The following is a 22,184-nucleotide window of genomic DNA, read 5'->3' as shown; positions in this document are numbered from 1 at the left end:
ACACACACACACACAGCTTGTTCATGTGTGTGAAGTGAATTCACGGTAGATTTTGATTTATACATTAATCTTCATGCCTCGTGTGTTTGTATATGTGTTTGTATGCCGTGTGTGTGTGTGTGTGTGTTTCTATATATGATATTATACATCAACATTTAATGGCAGCAAGAGGGCGGTATCCACCACATTTCTTCACCTCGGTGTGAATGCACCAGATCTGTCACTACGCGGGGGGTAGAGAGAATGTCATGGAGGAGGTATGTCTTTCTTCATCGTATCCATCCACATAGTATTTTAATTGGGTTTTCTCTCCTCTGCAGAAAAAAGAGAGAGGGAACAGAGGTGAGAGGTGGAATGAATCATGAAGGGGAGGAGGGGAGGGGGAAAAAAAAAAACATGCTGCTCCGGGTTTCCATCCTCACCTCCCCAGCTATGCCGTCTCACCATTGTGGCCCTCACAATGACTACACACCAACACACACACACACACTGCAGCTCGCCCTCGGTGGTGTTGTAACGTGTTTGTATTGAGCCTCATTGAACAGCGATGCGGCTGACATTCCTCCTGTGTTGGGTAAGGTCGCCTCATAGAAACATAATAACGCTGCTAAACTCAAACCGTCTCCCAGTGACTGTCCAACGCTCTCTGAACAATGGCCGCACTGATTGAGCCTCGTAAACGGGACGGAGAATGTCTGCAGATAGAGAGCATGTGCATGGTGTGTGTGTGTGTGTGTGTGTGTGTGTATAAATATGGGCGTGAGCGTGTATGCGCATGAGTTTGTGCGTGCGTTGTATGTTGATGGTTGATGTACAGGCCTGGAGGGCAAACGCTCTAGGCTGCTCTCGTTAAGAAGCTGTCAGTCATCGGCAGAGAGGAACCAAAAGAAGTCCAAATCGCAACACTGAGCGTGTGTGTGTGTGTGTGTGTGTGTGTGTGTGTACACGTGTTTGTGTCTGTGTATAAAATGCATTCAGCCACTTGGCTATTCCAAAAAACAAGCAAAGAGGGGGAGATATGTGTGAAAAGGAGGAGGGGGGAGGGGCGGTTGTGGTGCAACATGAAACCACACTGCCCTCCAGTGGCTGGCAGGTGCTTCACCGTCACAACGTTGTGACACTTTGCAAGTGGAGGCTGACTTTGCTGATGAAGTAACGCAACACGACGTGGAGATTTGAGAAGTGGAGGAAGCGTGAAATATTGTTCTATAAGCATGGATGAAGGATGTAAGATGTAAGATGTAGGATGCTTTGATGACGCTCGACGCGGTGGCAAAGTGCAACGATGACACCGTAGCGCTGAAAGAGACAGGAAAGAAAAAGAGGAAGTGTAGAAGAAGTTGCTGTAAAAACTCCTTACTGCCCTTCTGATGCATAACTTAAGTTGTGTGTCTCCATTTAGTTCAGATTCTTGTGTAATAGAGATCAAAAGTGTGTGTGTTGATGTGTTTGTTATGGAGGACGGGTTTGATTATTATGTGTTTTATTGAGTATGAGCAGTGTTTTAAAAACTGCACTGAGATAGCAGTGTTCTTGCTAACTTCCCATGGTGGTTGTTAGTGTGTGTTTTTGTGTTATCAGTGTTCAGTGCCACCGGCAGCAGCAGTAACCGCCTACATCATGTGCAGCCTCTCAGCTGCCAACAGACCTATATTCAGATTACTTTCATTTTTCTTGACATTTCTGTGGCTATATGTTTAGCAAAAACACAGCACTTTGAAACAGCCAAGTGCAACTTTTATGATCTTAGACTCAACTTTAATATCATGATCTATAACCCCTTTAAACATTACAACTTTTAAACAAATTAATGATGATTCAGTTATGGCAAAAGTCAAATAAAAACGCTTTTTCTTGAAAAATAAGGTTTATTTACACATTTTCACAAGTAAAACACAGCAGACTTGCCCCTTAAATACACTATTATTGTTTTGCATACACTTTTACCATCTTTATAATGCCGTTAAAAGCATCTTTAAACTCTACGTAAGTTGGTTAAAACGTCCGTTAAGAGAACAACAGCCACATGTTGAAAAGGGTGAACGGCAGAATGATGATATCCGAAACCCTTAACCCACATACGTATGTAGGTGCAATGTGCAAAAGAGTGGAGGGAAAATTGTCTGCGTCTCAGTGTCGTGCACACACAGGCCTGCACATCCGTCTCTTTGCGATCCATTTTTATCACACCTCCCTGTGGTCACAGCTGTGACTGCACAGAGGAACTAACAAACCTGAATAGCTCGTGGAGGACCTCCACCTTGAGAGGAGCTTTAGACATTTACAATAACTAGCAGGGGAGAGGATACGAAAGAAAAAGGCAGGAGAGGAAGCGAGATCAAAAACCTTTGAGCAACAAGCTCGTAGAAATTAGAAGAAAGGGGGAAAAAGAAATTGGGGAAGCTGTGACAGTTTCTCATCAGAAACCACACCTCCTTCCTCAACCCCTACATAAGCATCCAGAACTTAAAATAGAGGCCAGATATGCTTTTACTGTTGTCAGCAACAATTCATCAGTATCATCATCGCAGCTGGAAGTTGATGAAAACTCCCTCATTTTGTTTTTTTTTATACATTAGCTGATGTTTTCATGATACTTTTCAATGCATTACACACTTGTAGTAGCATGTGGTACGCACCGAATCTACGGTAGCATCAGATTCCCCCTCTGAAATCTTACCAAACAGACAAAGATGTGGAAGGAAAGACCGTCTGGTTTCCCTTCAGCTCACAGGTTCGTCTCGGATGGATGTGAAACAGGGAACTGTTAGAAAGCTCGTCGAAGACGAAGGAATCACCGTCAGATAGAAAATGAAAACAGCTTTAAGTTTAAAGCTTGTTTCTTCTGAAGTTCAGGCCGTGATTCCTACTGTGTATCGTGATGTACATTAAAAGCATTGACATGTTTTCATCTACCGCCATTTTAAACCAAAATGTACTATCGTCTGTTATAGTTTTAGGACTGTTATGGAACTGATGTGCGATGTAGATGACAGATTCTTTACCTGTAGCATGTCTCCTCCATCGTACAGCAAGTTGGAGTCGGGGCCTCCCTCATGAGGTTGCTCAGTGCACATACAGCCCAAAAAAGGAAATATCGGCTGAGTAACATGTGTCTCTTTCCCAATGTGAGTCAATGGGAAAAGTCTTTGTTGGAGCGCTTGGCCAAAATTTGCCCGACACTCTTCCTGCGGGCTCGATGTACAGCGTACTTCCTTAAATGTATTTCTCAAATCATTTATGATAACTACAAGGAAGTAAGAAGCACATACATGCTTTAAGACGGATCTAGGTTAAAGAGTTGATGTGCAAAGAAAGCTCACAACTATTCCAGCAGAGAAGCAGCAACAGGAGCATCCTGTAACACCTGTTCACCTGCAGGTTATCTCTGCTGTGATCTGCCAAATATCTGAGTCCCATAAGCTCGCTGTACTAATTTTTGCCACCAATAGGAAGCCAATCATGGTCAAATGTGAAACTTGAAGCATCCAGTAAACCTACGTTTGCTTTAAATGAACTTCTAGTGAAGCAGGAAACACTTAGCGCGCAGTTCGATCTTTAACATAACCAATATTTGATTATTCATGGTTTCTGGATTTTCAACGAGGGAGAAGGAGAACATTTGAATTGAGAATGTGCAACAAGATCTTTGAAAATGTCAGGAACCAATTGTGATGCAGAAAAGTATCGTCCATCTTACGTCTGGAGGGGAACTTTATGGAAAGCCAAAAGTGACTCATAACAAGTAAACATAAGCCACAAGTGTTAACACAATGGCTAAAACCCACAACACCAAAGTGAGCATCTATATATGAACATCACACATCATTGGCTGTGAACACAGAAAATCACACGCACACAATAAGCTCCTCTTCTCACTGGCGTACGTCTCAGATGTAAAATCTTCTCGAGTCTGAAGAGGAAAAAAAGCTTTGAACAGAAATTTCAGAACAGATATATATATATATATATATATATATATATATATATATATATATATATATATATATATATATATATATATATACATATATATATATATATGTGTGTGTGTGTGTGTGTGTGTGTGTGTGTGTGTGTGTGTGTGTAAACCTAAAACACAGTGAGATAAGTTAACTTGCATTGCATTATTAACTTGATGCTGCTTGCATGAGAGCCACTTCCCTATTGCACAAATTTATACTCTCAGACATGGAAATAACCAAATAGCATGTGTTACTCTGGTTGAGGAGGAAATCCATATTTAGATCTTCATACTGAAAATGTGAGCTCATTGTCGGAAACTCAGGACATATTTGGTTTCAGGTTCAAAGTTATTTCCACGGAAATTAACCAAAAAGAAAGCACTTAAAGTCTTTATTATTCAATGGTTCAACATGACCTGAGACTTCACTAGATTATTATTATTATTCTGTACATACGATAGAGATCCATCTCTCTCAGCTTCATGTAAAAGCTTCTACCAGCTCGGTTTCTAACTGTCTCAACTCCAAAATGGGTCTGCTTGGTTGCATGTATTATTTTCATGTATTTCAATAGCTGACTGTGTTTCATCCACATTCCCATCAGCTCACCACCCAGTGTGTGAGTCTCGCTCCCCGGAGAGCGTCTCCACTCCTCTCCTTCCTCTTTTATCCCCTGTTTTCTTGTGTATGTAAACAGAAGTAAGCATTTTGGGCTCCAAGGCAAAAGCACGATGATCAAACACCGCGCACGATCAATGACTTTGAAGAGATCTAACATCCCTTATAAATGTATTTCACACAGAAGGAACAGCAGAAATGAAGAAATTCACTTCTGGAGCCAGTGGCCACATGTTTTCTTTCTTTGGACAGAGAGAGAGAGAGAGAAAAAAAAAGCAGAGAGACAAGTTGAAGAAAGTAAAGACGCCATCTTTTTCCTTTCACGTTGCAGCGCTCGCTCCTCGTGAGTTTGTAATTTAATGAGCGACTGTCGGCCTGTGAGCTGAAGAACTGGGAGGAGTCACGAGGAAGAAGAGAAGTTTCACTGGCGTACGTCTCAGATGTAAAATCTTCTCATCGAGTCTGATTTCAAACCGTCCAACAGAAGCCAAACAGACAGAAAACAGTACCGTGGACGCCTCAATGTGTGTTAATATCAGCCTCAATGTGTGTTAATATCAGCCTCAATGTGTGTTAGTATCAGCCTCAATGTGTGTTAATATCAGCCTCAATGTGTGTTAATATCAGCCTCCATGTGTGTTAATATCAGCCTCCATGTGTGTTAATATCAGCCTCAATGTGTGTTAATATCAGCCTCCATGTGTGTTAATATCAGCCTCCATGTGTGTTAATATCAGCCTCCATGTGTGTTAATATCAGCCTCCATGTGTGTTAATATCAGCCTCCATGTGTGTTAATATCAGCCTCCATGTGTGTTAATATCAGCCTCCATGTGTGTTAATATCAGCCTCCATGTGTGTTAATATCAGCCTCCATGTGTGTTAATATCAGCCTCCATGTGTGTTAATATCAGCCTCCATGTGTGTTAATATCAGCATTTCCTTTCATTTCTCCGCCTGTTCACATGGAGTTAAGCTGTGTGTTTGATAACAGCCATGTATTGAGCATGAATCTACAGGTCTAATAGGTCATAACACAATATTTGAGTCAAATAAAGGCTCCACCTGAAGCTGAATCTCTCTCTGTCTTCTCATAAGTCAGAGGGATTTCACACTCGAGCAGAAGCAAGTGCAGATTAGACGAGAGAAGACTTCCTGTTCTTGGTGGCGTCGCTGAAACGAGGCTTCCTGTCACGTTAAGGTGAAGGCAGGCTCTTTTTGGTGTGACATCACTCCCACTTGCTCAACTTGAAACTAAGGGCGAGGATCAGGGTTAAGTCCAGGAAGCTGCGTCCACTGATAACACAGAACACGTACGTCGTTTAAAACAACGTATTTCGACTTATTTTCTGTTAGAATTCGGTGAAGAAGTGGAACGGCGTTGGGTTGGCTTGTTTCATCCGCCTGTCGGTCCCTTCTAGGACTGCATTGCATGGTGTGTCGCCGCACACACACCTTAACCGGGAGATGGCCGGTCTCTGTGGTCTCAAGATCCTGCTGCTGTGGGCTGGGATCATCAGTTTAGCCAACTGTAAGTAACCATCTTCCTCTTCGTCATGAAGGAAAAGCATTGGGCGTTTAAGATGTTGTGTCCTCGTGTCTTCTCCAAGAATAAAACTTCCAACTGTCGGCGATGAGGCCTCTTCTTCTAAACTCCTAACTTAGTTGTTTTTTGAAATCGTAGCATATTGTTGATTGTGTTCATGAGAAAAGGTGAAACGCTTTCCATGCCTCAGATGGAGAGATAAATCAGTCAGCGCTGCGCAAAATAAAATCATTTAAAGTAAAAAACTGAGGGCAGAAATGACAAGCTACAGTACATGGTGTCTTTGAGTCGCGGCTCCGTTTGTGCTACTTCACGTTTCTTTAACTTTCCAAACCCAAGAACACAAGACATTACAGCACACAGTTGTGATGTGAGGAGCTGATAAGTGACAGCTTTGTGAGCCCCTTTGGCAAAAGAATAAACAGTTATGTTCAGTCAAAGCGTGCTTTTAATAAGAAAACTCTTTAAAAAACGTGTTCTTTCATTCGGTACAAAGCTGTTGGAATTTTTGCAATCATGTTTCTGTTCTGCTTTGACACTGTGTGTGTGTGTGTGTGTGTGTGTGTGTGTGTGTGTGTGTGTGTGTGTGTGTGTGGGTAAGAGAGAAAGAGGGAGGGGGGGTTGTCAGATGAGAAGATTTTTTTATCTGGGTGTGTCCCTGCAAGCTCTTCACTTCAACCCTAGTGGCTGTAGGTGTTGTATATGATGCATTTCTGAGTGTGTGTGTGTGTGTGTGTGCGTGTGCGTGCGCGCGTGTGTGTGCATATATGCGTGTGTTAAGTCAGAACAACCTTGCTGCCTCTTGCATCACTCAGAGTTCTGCTACTTTTCAGCACATCAAATAATTTCTGCTATTTTCAGCAGCAGCGTCTGCACACGCCAGCTGAACGAACCCTTCAATCTATTCATTTAACTCTTTCATGTCAGTCGGGGTCAGCGTGTGTCGTTTGTGTCGAACATACAGTATTTCTGCGAGGCGAGTCATCGAGGTGCGCCGCATCGACAGGCCTTTTTATTAATGTGTCTCCTCTTTTCAATCGTCAAGCTTCTGTTTTCATAATTAAAGTACAGGGAAGGAGCAATATTGTATAATAGCAATCTGTTTGATTCATATTGTTTCAATGTAGTTATTTTAACATGAATATCATTCTTTATAACCACTGGTTGATATTTACTAAGTACAGTTACTCAAATATTGTACATCAGTACTATTCTGATGTATTACACGCCACTACACTTCATTTTCTGTTTGCTTTTTGCAGATTAAGATTTAAAAAATGCAAAAACACCAATATATTGATGTACAGAATAAACATATATAACTAAAATCAGCTCTAACGATATGATATACTGCATAATAATGTAAATTAAATTCAAGAATCTTATACTTGTGGTTAATGTGAGGTTAATGTGAGGTATTTTACAAAGGACGTGCCACTGGACATGCCTCAGTGGGGAAACACATCATCACAAGTCCCACCTTCTATTTAAATACAAGTATAAGAAGTATTATCAGTTAAATCTACTTAAAAGTATCACGAGCATGTCACGCTGCTTCTGGAGAAAAGTTCCCTTTGTGAAGTAAAATAATGACAGTAAATACTTCTGACCTGCAATGTATACTTGTATCGCAGGTTTGCTTATTATGCTGTTTTACCGTGACGTTAAATAGCATAAAATATGAGAATCTCTGTACAAACAAACTAGTATATATATGCAAAATACTAGCCAGCTGTATATAGCTGCATCAGGACAGAGTTGTCAAAACGTTAACCACTTCCGTGTTCCAGTCCTTCGTTTCCTTCGTTTCCTGGCAGAGCGGCGGGCGGCCTGAGGCAGAGCTCAAGTAAATGACTTGAGAACTTGTGAAAAAAGGGGAAGTAAAATGAAGAAGTGAGGTCAGAAATGTTAAACATGTGCGTGCGTGTTCATGCAAAATATGTGAAGAAAGTAAAGATTAAACCAAACTGATGGTGAGAGCTGATAGAGAGAAAACTGCAACATGGCCGACGCCGTTTCTGCTTCTTTACTGAACGTCGAGCTCACCCGGCACCTCGGCTCTTAATGTCATTATTGTGACATTATTGAACACCTTCTCCGTGGCCCTGTCTCCCTTTTTCTACTTCTGCTTCTTTCTCAAACTTAGGCGAAGAAAAAAAAGCTTGTGACCTTAAACGCACTAAAGTTACAGTATCACACTTTAGTTTCACTCCTGGCTGTGAAGACGCAGAAAGAGTGGGCTTCACTTCAAACTGGTTTTAAAAAAACAACAACTCAGTTTTGGTAAAAATGCACGGCTTGACATATTAAATGCACCTTTCAAAAGCTTTCACTGAAACAATTAAAATGAGTCACGACAAAGTATGAAGTGCAGAGAGCACGCTACGTCTGGTGAGACAAGAGCGTGAAACCACATCCTGAGATCATCGCCTGACTGTCCCCCAGCCCCTCACCACGCATTCAGATAATGATAAAGAACAAATGGACAAACAGCCAACACGTATTTGCAGAAAATCCATTCTAAAAAATCAGACGTAGTGAAGCAAACAGACAAACTTTTACAAGCTTTTTCATTTCATATTATAATGTAAAAGAGTCCCATTGAGATTAAAAATCTATTTTTTGAGGGAGACCTGGTCAAGATTTGGGCAGCAGCATAAAAAACACACAGTTACAGACAGAAAACACAGAACTAGACAAGTTAAAAGAAACTAAAAGCTAAGAGACTGATGTAACATTTACATTTTGGGGAACCTGCTTATATTTCTCTTATTTTAGATTTAAAGCAGTGAGTGTTACCAGTTCTTTGAGTTGCTAACGTTACGGGACGCTGACATTTCTTATAACTAAGAACGAATATAATAAAGAAAGTCCATTTTCCCTTTAGTATGAGTGAGCCGTGCCAACTGACACTAATTGTGCAAATGTGGAGAGGTTCTAGCTTTCAGTGCAAAGCAGGAAACCGTGGTTTTTTGAAATAGCAGTGAGGCTCCTTGCAGCATTGTTGTAGCAACCTCATGCAGAGTTTCAGATGAAAAGCTTCTTTTCCTGTGTTTGACCTGACGATGCTTTTGCAGGAAGAGTTTTATACGTCAGATATAAAGTGGACACTTTTAATAAGACTTAACTTAAAGAACAAATCACAGTTTGTGATCTTGTGTGTTTCTTCTGCAGATTCTATACACCGTTGTACTCTTTTACGTCAAAAAAAGCTTTTATAATTTACATTTTCTTCCTCTTTGCAGGTCAAGATGAACCTACATCCACATCAAGTGAGTGGGCAACACTTCTAACGTTCAATCATTTTTATCATGAATAAAATGTTTAATTTGAATTTTGCCACGAATGTGCTAAACCTTGTGTGATACCTTCACTTCAACCTCTCCGTCTTCTCTGTCCAGCAGCATCTGATCATGTAGATCATGTGCTCCGTGCATAATGTGTGGCCGATATATATCTTCTCTCTTTTTCTAAGTTGCTCGCTCAACTTTGGGCTCATTTTAAGGGACTGACTCAGGTTTTAATGGCAGCATCCTGAAACAGATCCAGAGTATGAGTCTCAGATAGCGCCCCCTTACTGTAGGAATGTGGAGCCACAGTCACATCCACACTGCTGTTTATACGCAACACATGTGAGTGTATTCCAGTTGGTGCTCCGCTCAGAACATTTAGCTTTTAGCAGAATGAAACGCTTCTGTTCATACAGCATGCAACTCATCTGCAATGGAGATTTCCATTGAAACCCAGTGCAGGAAGTATTGTGGCGTTCAGAAGGCTCGCAGTGGTGAAATGGAAAGAAATGTCTGCAGGTCTAATTTTACTCACATGTGTGTTTCCTCTTCTGTTCTTGACATCGTTTTGCACGTTTTAGTTTTGACACGTTGGGTTATTCTGCTTCAAGGTTCTCTTAAAGACTTGAAATACACATTCAGGTGTATATTTTACCACAATTTGGTCTCCTAAACTCAACAAGATCCAGCTTTAGATAATGTCCATTGCAAAATGTCAGACATCTTGATATGGGGGGATGAAAATATAGATCCAGAATTCCCTTCGTAAAAACTTTTGACTCATATGTAAAATAAATGAAGCTAGGCTTTATCCCAAATTCAGATTACTGTTCTGGAAATGTATCCAAATTATCATATAATGCATAATTTGCATGTTCATACATACTGTTTCAGAAAATGTGTCTTGCATAAATAATTATCTTAACGTAAGTAGTTAAATTGGGAAGTTCCAAGTTGTTATCTAGTCTTTAAATATTCGTACTCTTTACATTTGCTGTCTCTCTTTAATTAGCCTGACCTATAACTCTGCTCTTGCACAGTGCTACTATGTTTATTTCACTTTCTCTTCTTGTTTAATGAGATGCGATGGAAGGAAAGACACGTGAGCTACTCCATATTTGTAAGAAGAGGCCAAAGGATTCATGTGTTCATCATCATTGGAGGGGAAAATGCTACATGTAGCATCTTTTGATGAAGTGGGAGCTAGCATTGAGCTACTGTGTTTGGTCTGATTTTCATTTTCTTGGAACGCAGATGTTTCAACCCTCTTACCTCCACGCACAAATTCCACTTTCCCAACAACAACAACCAGCTTATCTGTCCCCACCTCCACTCCACGCACCGTGACAACAGCTACTGTCACGTCTCCAGCCGAATCGACAACTGCCCACAAACCTCCACTCACTTCACCAACCATCACCTCCTCCTCACAAAATGTGACGCTCAATTTAACCACCGAGACTGGTAACGTATCCCGCCTCAGTTTTTTATTGGGATAATTAGGGTTGCAGAGGTGTTGACTCCGAGTCAGACTTCACTGTTAGAAAGGAAAGTATTTCCACTTGAAAGTGACCTCCAGCATGCTCTCCATCTTACAGCCACCACTGCTCCTCCTCCTCCTCCTTCTCCTCCTCCTCCTCCAAGCATTGCACCATCACCCAATAACACCACTCAAACCCAGACTTCACCTCCAAACACCTCAGTGACTACTGTCAAAGGTTGGACTTTTCTCCTTACATGTTCTCCATTTGTCTTGTCGACGACTGTGATAGAAAACAGTTTTTGAGTAGTTGATTTGGAGATTTTAAAGAGTTATAATCATCTACTAATATGTTGTTGTTTCTTATCTGAATGTGTTCTCCAGTCACGACACAAACTTCTACACCTGCACAGTGTGAGTATCAGTAATATTTTTTCAAGAGACAATACTTTTCATCTTTACATTTATTTTTAACAAACGCACTCAACAAACCACTTATTATATTATGTTTTCCAACATCTAGATAAGCAAACTAAGATTACAGCAGTGGTTCTCAAACTGTGGGGCGCGACCCTCTAGTGGGGCGCGAAGGTATTACATGTGGGGTGCGGAGGGATGCAGATTCTTAAAAAAATTAAAAAACATATATTTTATGTATTTTTTAAGAATCCTTTATTAATCTCAGACTGGGGGAATTATTCTCTGCATTTTACCCATCATGCTCAGTATTTTAAGGAGCTTTGTGTTACTGTGAAGCTCTGGGGCTTCAGTGCCTTGCTCAAGGACACTTCAACGTGAAACTATGAGGAGAAAACAGGGATCCAGCCGGCTTCCTTGCTCATCTTTTTGCCAAATTTGAGTTATTTTTTGCACATATGTAACTTTATTTGCATTGTTTTAACAAAGTGATTGCACATGTTGTTAGTTTTCATCAAATGGAGCGATCTGGTTTACTTGAAAGGGATTTACATTTTCTTTAATCTATTAAGTCAAAAAGCAAGGATAAAGGAGTCTCAAAAAGTTGAATCATTTTGTTCCCGTGTTGTTGGGGCCTGAACATTTTGCTTCCTCCAAAGTGGTGACAGAAAAAGTTTGAGAACCACTGAGGTTACAGGATGTCATCAGGTGGTTTGTATGAACCGCAGTAGGATGTTTTATAACTCTTCATTTTGTGTTCAGGTTCTGACGTCGTCACAGCCGTCAAGTTTGGCTTCAAGGTTGAAATGTTGAACTCCACCAACTTCACCATCAGCCTCAAAGAAAAGAACCAACCGGGCCAACTCATCGTTCAGTCCAATCAAAGCTCTCATCTAATCAAACACCTGAAGCCCTGTACCGAGTATGAGCTGAATGTGACGTTCATCCATCATCCTGACATAGAAACTTGTGAAACTGAAGTTAGGACACTGAATATGAGTGAGTAAAAACAATGAATTGGGCTGAATGTCTTTGTATTTTCTTCTAATCTACGGAATGAGACAAACAGACGGATGCGTGCTGAACGTTTCACTTGTGTATTTCAGCTCAAGATGACGTTAAAGATGGCGGCTGCAACATGACTGGATATGTTTGTTACCAGAGTGACTGGGACATCAGCTCTTCACTGCCAGCATCAAATATCAAGTCATGCAAAGATGACGTGAAGCAGTTCTGCTTCAAACCTGCTTTCAGTGACATATGCACAGATTTAACTACAACCTTCACTTCAGGAATGTGTGGGGCTTCCTTTAGCCTCACCAAGAGCATCCCTTTTGGTATGTACAGTCGAGTCCTCGTGTGGTTTGAATTGCATGTGGTGTACACCTTGTGTCATCAGCTTTAATGTCTCTGCTGTTTCCTTTCTTTTCTACAGATTTCTTAGATCCAACTGAAGTAAATCTGATGGTTTTAAATGAATTTCCCGCAAAAATAAACTCAAAATTACCTCCAAACTGCGACAATCTCATCATTGATTACACCTGTCAGAGTAAGTGGAAGGACTCGAGGTAAAGAGACTTTGTGTGTCTGCATCGTGAATGGATTTACATAGAAAGAGAAAGAGACCTTTTGTCACAGTAGATGTTCAACACGTAGCAACAATCTGACTTGAAGCAGAATCTAAATTGTCTTTTGGGGGAAGAGAAAGTCAAGGTATTGCTTTGTGCACTGCATATGGAATATTTATTAATTCACTGTGAATGAGTTCCCATTGCAGTCGAAGAGGTACAAATACCAGCTGCTAAAGAAAAGCTGTCATCCTTGTGTCTCCACAGAAGCCGATGAACTCCACCAAGCCACCATGAATCTTTCTGAGCTGGAGCCCTTCACAGACTACAGCTGCACCGGTCAGATCAAACTCAACGACACCGTGAAACACACGACTGCTGTCAAGTTCAGGGTGGACTGCGGTACGTTAGCATCCGCGTCTCCTCCGTGTTAACTAACAATGACTTGTAGCTTAAGATAACTCTGCAGAAAGGAACAGCTCCAGATGTTCAGTGTTACAGATGTCTGATGTGTCCAACAGATCTCACAATAAGCCAACAAAGCGACGTCACCAACACCTCCATCCAGTTGAGTTGGAACACGACCAGTAGGACGTGTCAAAGCGAACTTCCTGGTCTGAAGAAGCTTTCTTATGACTGCAGTTGTGAAACGTACGACAAACGCAAACCCACTAAAGGTGAGTAAAGGTGTTATCATTTGATGCGTCGTACAGGAATGCACTTTTGGAAGTCTTTGGAGATCATTTTTACTCGACTGTTAAATAAATAGTGGCCTTGTTGTTCAGTCAAACCAAACTAATGAAGCTGTGTTCAGTTCCAGCTACCGTGACCGGATCAGGAGGAACATGTAGCGTTACAGGACTGAAACCATTCACCTTTTATTCATGTGAAGTCCAAAGCAAATACGACAATAAAGTTACCCCATCAACTAACGAACCACATACAGTTGATCACACAACTAAGACTGGAAGTAAGTATCAACAAAATGTCAGACTATTTATTTATTGTGCTTTCAGTCATAATATTTCTCAGGAAATTTGTTCTATCCATTATTAGAATTCAATTTATGTCATTTATCTGATTTTTCATCCTCTTTTTTTTTAAACATGTGACATTAAATGATGATCAGACAGTAAATCCGTCCCTGGTACCAATAAACACAACAGCAGGCCGAAGCATCAGAGCACCACGCTTCTGTTCTAATGAACATTACCACGCAGCTTCAAGCGTTAGTGAAGTACAGCAGGTACTCTCAGAGGTATTCTGGTCCTGGACTACAACTCCAGCTTCAGTCTGTTTGGTACCAGAGTAATTATTGACTCAAACTGTAGACAGGTGCAACTTGTAGAAACATAAAATAACACTAGCGTTACATAATTCAATTTGCATTCACTCAAAGTTTTTAAGTTTTTAAATGTGTTTGCTGCTTTAACTACAGTTTGCGTTTCAGGATAGCTTTATTTAAACACAAGTTAGACCCATTTTACAACCAGTACAGCAACACACTGGTGATGCATATCAGTGTTAAAACACTCATGAAGCTAATGGAAGTATCACTTTGACTGTGAGGAAGTGTTGGAGCTCAAGGAAAACATGTTCTTCTTCTCTTCCAGCACCAGAAGATATCACTTCTCTGACGGTGAACGTTCCAGAGCATAACGTCATCATAGTAACTTGTGCTTATAAAGACAAACGTTTCAATGGACATCTAAAGGAATTCGTTGCCCAACTTAATGGTGTCCCCAAGAAGGTTAACAAAAAAAAATGCTATTTTGAGTTTAAAGATCTGAGCTACTCAACGGAATACTCACTGGAGGTTTGCATGAGATTTCACAAGATTATCATATTGGAATTCATCGTTTTGTTCCAGTGCTACGATTCCTAATAATAATTGATTGTTTCTTCCTTTTTCCAGGTGACTGTTTGCAATGAGCAGCTATGCAGCAACCCCAAGAGAGACTCTGTGACCACTTCCTGTATGTGCCGGTTGAATTAATGCCACACATTGTCTCATATTGTTCAGTTAAATCATTTGACCTGTTTTTGCTTTGACAGGCGGTCCACACATCCATTGCTACACATTGCATCTTTACATGAACGTCACCACTTTGATATTATTTCTGCATCATTTTACAGATAACGACAAAGCTGTCATTGGGCTTCTGGTCTTCCTCATCATCCTCACATCTGTGGCTCTGCTCTTAGTCGTCTACAAGATTTACGTTCTGAAGCGCAGAGCGTCCCAGTAAGAGTTATTCAGTCTGACTGTGATTGTTTTACACATATCCAATACACATCTTTTCCTTTACAGTACACAAAGATAACTATTATTGCATTTTAGACATATTAATACTGTTATAAAGCTTTTTATAGGCCTTTTCCCCATTCTTTATATATAATGTCTCTATAATTTAAATTATTTTGGGCCAATCATCCACATTTTTTATTTTTATTTTCAGCAACCTGGGTGAAAACATGATGCTTATTTCTCCAGCGAGTGAGTTGACTTCATAATTTGTTTCAGGATCCTTGGTCTTTAAGTTTGTGATGAATGACACATTGACTATGTAGCAGCTGCTGTTTTCAAATAATTGATGATGTTTAAAAAAAGAAATCTGACTATAAAGACAAATTCCTTTATTCCAGAATATAGACAAATGATGAATAAACACACATACATCCATTCAAATATTTACTACACTCTCATTTAGAATAATGGCTAGTAATACATTTCTATTAGCATTGCGTTGGTTCTTCTTCTTTCTTACCTGCTGGCTGCTTCGCTTGTAGATGACGAAGAGAACCTGTTGCCCGTCGAGCCGATCGCAGCAGAGTTCCTGCTGGAAGCTTACAAGAGGAAGCTCGCTGACGAGGGGAGGCTTTTCCTGGCAGAGTTTCAGGTCAGTTTGATATTTTTGCTGTTGTTTGTTTTGTATGTATTGGTCTTAGTTGGATGGAAGAACAGAGCGGCAAAGAGGAAGATGGTGGAATAGCGTAGTAAAAGTCCAAGGCGGGACTTTAACCAATGGAGTCGTGCATGCTGAGGGGCGTGGCCGTCTGTAGATTTGAAGTGTGGATGGTACTTTGGAATTGCTGCTTGGTGTTTTTGCAATTGACATGAATTGTTTTCTGCTTTCAGAGCATCCCCAGAATCTTCTCCAGGTACAACGTGAAAGAGGCCAAGAAGCCCTGCAACGTCTCCAAGAACCGCTACGTGGACATCCTGCCGTGTGAGTCTGTCCAACAACACCCGAGGCTGTTTATATACTAGAAACTAGACTTTCAAAGCAGTGAGGAGGTTGGTTTTATTCCAATATTTAAATCAATGTGAGATATACCTGTTCCATTGAAAACAGCTTCTTAATGTCCAGACAATGTAACACACACTCCTCGTTCATGTTGTAGGGATGCTAAAGTGTCTTCTGTGATTTTTTAATATTTTGTAATACTAATATTTATTCATTCATTCACTTCCTGTCCAGATGATTATAACCGTGTCCAGCTGGCCACCGGGAACGGAGAGGCGGGATGTGAATACATCAATGCCAGCTTCATTGACGTATGAAACACATCCACATCGTGCTCCTGCAGCTTTTACACCCACTGTCTTGGGCAGCTAAATAAACACATGGTTCAGCCCTTTTCTGATACTACACACCTTATTGAGCATCTTTTGTTTTCCTCCTGCAGGGGTACAAGGAATCCAAAAAGTACATTGCAGCTCAAGGTAAGATAAAGTATTCATATTCTTCGCACCATCACGTTTTGTGGATGAGACGATGAAGATATTCTGCATGTGCCGCAGGGCCGAAGGATGAGACGGTGAGCGACTTCTGGAGGATGGTCTGGGAGCAGCAGTCGTCCATCATTGTCATGGTCACACGCTGTGAAGAGGGGAACAGGGTAAGAGAGCAGGAGTTCAAACTTTTTGTTGACTTTAAATATTGTCCTGCCTCCTCTTCTCCTCCTCATCCTCTTCTCCTCTCGCTCACGCTGCCTCCATTTCTCCAGCTCTTAATATGAAGAGGTGAGCGTGTCAAAAGACCTCGGGTCAGCTCCCTACTTTGTGTGGGTTAGACAGTGTGTGTGTGTGCATGTGTTTGTGTGTGTGTTGCCAGTTGCTGGTATGTTTTGCATATAATGTGGGAAACTGCGTAGTGTTTGGTAAGACGTGTGTTGCAGAATTGCAAAATATGTGTTTTATTGCCTCAGTGTGAGGTTACATAAGTTAATGTGTTGATGCTTAAATATTCACTTTTAGTGTGTAAGCAATCACAAAAAAAGGATAATTCTTTATACTGTCTGTAGCTGCAACACACACATCATAGCTACTCGGCCAGATGAGCTGCTACTATGGACAAAAATGATCAAAATTGACACTCGGTCATATTTCTTGGAGAATGTTTGTAACTTGTCTGCTTTAATCATGCATCAACTACATATTTGACTTCTTGTCTAAAGTGTTCCTGATGTGTTACTTGTATGTACGATTGGGTTGTCACCGTCTCCCCCCTCTCACATGTTGCGTTGCAGATCAAGTGTGCGCAGTACTGGCCGTCTCCGGCACGAGAGACTGAGATCTTTGAGGAGTTTATTGTGAAGCTGAACTCAGAGGACCACTGTCCGGATTACACCATCCGCCGCCTCAGTCTAACCAACGTGAGTCTCCATCAACCACTGCATGTTCATGCTTTTTGACCCTTGCTTGACCCGTGATCCCTGCTGAGTAACAAAAAAATGAACACCACACGAGGGTTAACTTGTGTGTACACATGCGAGTACAAGGAAAGGCCAGTATTTCTGTCCACCTTCATCTTAATACATTAGATTTCACCTCATTCAGTGCTGTTATATATGTTTGTGTAATATTTACATAACCGTGTGTGTCTGCAGAAGAGGGAGAAGAACTCAGAGAGGGAGGTGACCCACATCCAGTTCATGAGCTGGCCGGACCACGGCGTCCCCGGGGAGCCGCACCTGCTCCTGAAACTGAGAAGGCGTGTCAACGCCTTCAAGAATTTGTTCAGTGGCCCCATCGTCGTTCATTGCAGGTAAATTCAAGCTCCTTATTGATGTATTTTTTATCTTTACATACGGCATATGTCTTTATAAACGTGTGCTATCTGGTTAGCTGCTAACCTGCATTTAGTTGTACCTATACTGACCGTGTAGCAGTAAAGTATTAATGACATTTTTGAACACAATGTTATCCCTGTGTAGCGCGGGGGTTGGGAGGACAGGCACCTACATTGGCATCGATGCCATGATGGAGGGCATGGAGGCGGAGGGGAGAGTGGACATCTACGGCTACGTGGTCAGACTCCGCAGACAGAGGTGTCTCATGGTTCAGGTGGAGGTGAGATATTAATTTTAAGTCATATTTTTAGGCACAGACTGTGTCTCGTTAGAGGTACGTTAATTGTCTGAGTATATGTGACCAATACAAATAATTTGGCTCCAGGTCTCAGTGTGTGTGCTCACAGATCTCAGACCAAACGTACAGGAAGGAAAACACACATGAACAAAGAGCTAAACAAAGATAATGAAGCAAATATATATTTAAATTTAGTTTAAATTATTTACAAAGTTATAACTATTTTATAATTATTAAAAATATATATATACATACATACATACATATGTATATTTTATAATGCAAATACACTACATGTATTATAATTATTTTTGCCTATTAGCTTATATTCTCATTGCACAGCTGCCAATATATATATATATATATATATATATATATATATATATATATATATATATATATATATATATATGAGAAAATGAGGTAATAAATAATACAAAAAATAAAATAAAATAATTTAAAAAATGTTTTTTAATTATAAAATAGTTTGTTTATAGTCTGTTTAGGCTTAGAAGGCCCTGACGGCTGCCACTGAGGTTAAAAGGAGAATTTAGCACAATAGCAGCCAAACACAGCAGCAAAAGTCAAAAACAGTCTGTTTTAAATCCCCACAGTGTGTGTCCTTTGTTGTTTGAATACATTTATCCGCTCGCAGGCCCAGTACATCCTGATTCACCAGGCGCTGCTGGAGCACAACCAGTTCGGAGAGACCGAGGTCTCCGTGTCCGAGCTGCACGGCACGCTGAGCGCGCTGAAACAAAGGAACTCAGGAAATGAACCCAACTTCATGGAGGAGGAGTTTGAGGTATGACACCTCACAACATGTGTCTCTGATCCCTTAAAAATATACAAACATGAAGTCCCACACTTTGTTGTTCTTCCTCCCTCTTATGATTTAATATGGAAGACCTTCATTTATAACCGGTAAAACGTCTTTTTATTATAATTCAGAGACTCCCCATCTATAAAAACTGGAGGACATTCAACACGGGGCTCACAGAAGAGAACAAGAAGAAGAATCGCTCTTCATCTGTCATCCCATGTATGTATTAGGGACAAATTACATTTCATACTGCAGAATACCAACACAATACATCTGTGTATATGGACTATGTTTACAATGTGCATTACAGTGGACATGCGATCATATATTAAAATAATTGTCTTCAACTTCACACCGCTCAGACGACTACAACCGAGTGCTGCTGAAGATGGATGAAGGACGCAGTCATGATACTGACCCCAGCGAGGAAGATGAAGAAGACTCATCAGATGAGGAGGATGAAGAGGAGTCCAGTATATACATCAACGCTTCCCACATAGACGTATGTTTCTGTGTCCTGTACCTCCAAAGCCAAAGCAAACTCTTCCTGTTAAACCATCTTGCCTGTTTCCTGCAGCAGGAGTTATCTCATTAACTCTGAATTCATTGATTTTGAAGCGTGAGTGTGTGCAACATGAGATGTTTGATGTGTTTTCTTTCCCACACAGGGATACTGGGGCCCACGCACCTTCCTCGTAGCGCAGACGCCGCTGCCAGACACCGTGGCCGACTTCTGGTCCATGGTTTACCAGAAGAGAGCGTCTACTATTATCATGCTCTCAGACTGCAGTGAGGGAGATAAGGTAAAGTGTAACGCACATCTCATGATATGTATAATGTTGAATGTGCCTTGTGTCCATATACTGTACGGGAGATACACTTTCTTATGGCGCTTCCTGTCCACAGGAGTCTGATTGTGTCTACTGGGATAAAGACAAGAGCACATTCGGGGACTTTGAGGTGGAGCTGGCGAGCACGGACACCTCCTCAACTTTCATCAGCCGCAACATGCTGATACGTCACGTCAAGGTAACACAACAGCCAACCGACTCACAACTCCTCACAACGGCTGTGCTAACATACCCGTCAGCATCTGAGCGGTCACCTCAGTGCAACAAGTTGTGTTCAACCCCCGCACTTCTGTCCACAGAGGAAAGAGAGTCGGCCGGTGAAACAGTTCCAGTTGCTGAAGTGGACGAGCGACGGGCTGCCGGAGAAAGCTCAAGATCTCACGGACATGATCAAGAACATCAAGAACAGCAGCAAATCACAGAGGAACGCGCCCATTGTGGTCCACTGCAAGTAAGAGCAGCTCACGGAAAATGTCCTCTGGAATCGTAGCCTTGTGGAAACCTTCCTGCGCTTATTTGAAGTCCCAGCATGCCCCATTCAGACAACGTTTTGGCATAAAACGCAGAGTTTTTCCATTTTTGAACCGAACGACACAGTTTTTTTGACTGAAACTCCTTCGTAATAGGCCAAAGCTTAGTTTTATTGGGATTTTTGCTGCATGTTCAGATTCTTTAAGTCCTAATCTTAATTACTAATAAGGAAATAGTAGTAAAAGCATGATCTAAACCTGCGTGTGTGTGTGTGTGTGTGTGTCCTCAGCGATGGCTCGTCCCGTTCAGGGATATTCTGTGCTCTGTGGAACCTGCTGGACATCGCTGAGACGGAGAAGCTGGTGGATGTTTTCCAAGTGGTCAAAACGCTCCGGAAGGAGAGACAAGGCATGCTCTCTCACCTGGTAAGATGTCAGAGTCACAGCTTTACCTTCAAACAGAGGGTTTTTTTTAATTACCTTGTATATACTGTGGTAGGTTTAATGTATTCCACTGAACCAGAAACACAAATAATCTCTCCCTTTAGTTTCTTTGCTTTTCATTTCATTTAAAAAAGAAGAATTAAAGGTAGACAAATTGCTTTAGTGAGTGTTCAAAGCAGCAGGATGGTAAATGTGATTGACTCATAATAAACTACAGTGTTCATCGTAATAAGGAAACATGATGTGGTTTTATTTTTGGACAATAGAGGTACATAGCTCAGAGGAATCAGCTACACTTAAGGATAAATGAATTGTTTGTTTTGGTCTTTTCTGGCATTTCATTCCAAGCTGTTTTCTGGTTTTCTTATTTGCATATTGTTATGAAAAGTAAATCTTTTTACTCTACAGCACAGCAGATTATGTTTCCGCTAAAATCTGTGCCTGTCGTCTCCAGGAGCAGTACCAGTTCTTGTACGAGGCCCTGGACGGAGTCTTCCCCGTCCAGAATGGGGAACTAGTGCCGGCCTCTGCAGGCGACTCCGTGCAGGTTGTGAATGAAACCAAAGCAGCGGAGCAGCCAGCAGAGAAGCAGGTGGAGAAGCCGGCCAGCACTACCAGCAACAACCAGCAGGGGGCAGCAGACAGCGCTGCTCTTGTGGCTGATGGAGGGAAGGGAGAGAAAAAAGAGGAGCCTGAAATGAAGACAGTGCCACTGGAGGACAGCAGCAATGATGCCACCGTCACGGTGGAGGTCTGAGAGGACGGGCGGTGCTGGTGGAGCCTTTTACTTTAGGGAATAAAGCGCTTTAGTCACATGCTTTTTTTTTTTTAATTACTTAACAGTATGAATGTATAAACATTGTAAAGCTTTTACACAGTGTTGTGTTGAGATGTGTTAAAGAATTTGATGAAAAATGATGTCGATTTTTCCAAAAAAATATAATTTTTCTAAGTTATGAATATTTTCAGTTGGAAAAGTGTCACAATGCTGTCGTCAAACTATAGGGGCCTTGGTGAGAAATGTTAAATTATACCTATATGTGTATAAGTGCCCCCTTAAATAAACAGATTGTACACACACACACACACACACACACACACACACACACACACACACACACACACACACACACACACACACACACACACACACACACACACACACACACACACGTATAGTTGTTAAGTTCAAAAGTGGTCATGTGACTGTCATTTCATTAAAAGATACTTACAAAAATAGTCTCATTTATGTTGAATACATGCATTTTATACAATAAAGTTGACTTTCTCTGCTCAGATTAACTTTATTCTGCTAGTTTAACCAAGTAAAGCAGCTTCT

At 41.2% G+C, this 22,184-nt stretch overlaps 1 protein-coding gene across 3 annotated transcripts; it reads left to right on the top strand.

Annotated features, from left to right (window-relative positions):
* Positions 1-5,860: 5,860 nt before the first annotated feature.
* Positions 5,861-22,090, top strand: ptprc (protein tyrosine phosphatase receptor type C). 3 transcript variants are annotated; one of them, XM_068589620.1, is made up of 32 exons: positions 5,865-5,895; positions 6,004-6,113; positions 9,374-9,400; positions 10,673-10,882; positions 11,017-11,136; positions 11,283-11,312; positions 12,078-12,314; positions 12,422-12,652; positions 12,751-12,864; positions 13,151-13,285; positions 13,405-13,560; positions 13,698-13,853; positions 14,497-14,699; positions 14,799-14,859; positions 15,020-15,128; positions 15,343-15,380; positions 15,674-15,783; positions 16,023-16,113; positions 16,366-16,442; positions 16,574-16,610; positions 16,689-16,786; positions 17,417-17,542; positions 17,777-17,934; positions 18,104-18,239; positions 18,913-19,062; positions 19,209-19,299; positions 19,443-19,582; positions 19,749-19,883; positions 19,987-20,109; positions 20,231-20,382; positions 20,692-20,827; positions 21,300-22,090. In XM_068589620.1, the coding sequence occupies exons 2-32, from the start codon at positions 6,050-6,052 to the stop codon at positions 21,600-21,602; spliced, it is 3,954 nt and encodes a 1,317-aa protein (XP_068445721.1). In that variant the 5' UTR covers positions 5,865-5,895; positions 6,004-6,049; the 3' UTR covers positions 21,603-22,090. The 3 variants fall into 3 exon arrangements, with proteins under 3 accessions (XP_068445722.1, XP_068445723.1, XP_068445721.1); XM_068589621.1 differs by lacking the exon at positions 10,673-10,882 and adding an exon at positions 10,500-10,520 and having other exon boundaries at positions 5,861-6,113; XM_068589622.1 differs by lacking the exon at positions 10,673-10,882 and having other exon boundaries at positions 5,861-6,113.
* The last annotated feature ends 94 nt before the right edge of the window (positions 22,091-22,184 follow it).

The sequence above is a fragment of the Clinocottus analis genome, unplaced genomic scaffold (assembly GCF_023055335.1).
Source record: "Clinocottus analis isolate CAN_PGR_092001 unplaced genomic scaffold, fCliAna1.0.p SCAF_23, whole genome shotgun sequence".
NCBI classification, from domain to species: domain Eukaryota; kingdom Metazoa; phylum Chordata; class Actinopteri; order Perciformes; family Cottidae; genus Clinocottus; species Clinocottus analis.
This window is presented reverse-complemented; position numbering and strand designations above follow the sequence as displayed.

Coding starts and splice junctions, on each gene's coding strand:
- ptprc (XM_068589620.1), top strand. CDS start 6,050: ATGGCCGGTCTCTGTGGTCTCAAGATCCTGCTGCTGTGGGCTGGGATC. Junction 11,137..11,282: donor CTCAGTGACTACTGTCAAAG/GTTGGACTTTTC, acceptor TGTGTTCTCCAG/TCACGACACAAACTTCTACA. Junction 13,286..13,404: donor CAAGTTCAGGGTGGACTGCG/GTACGTTAGCAT, acceptor TGTGTCCAACAG/ATCTCACAATAAGCCAACAA.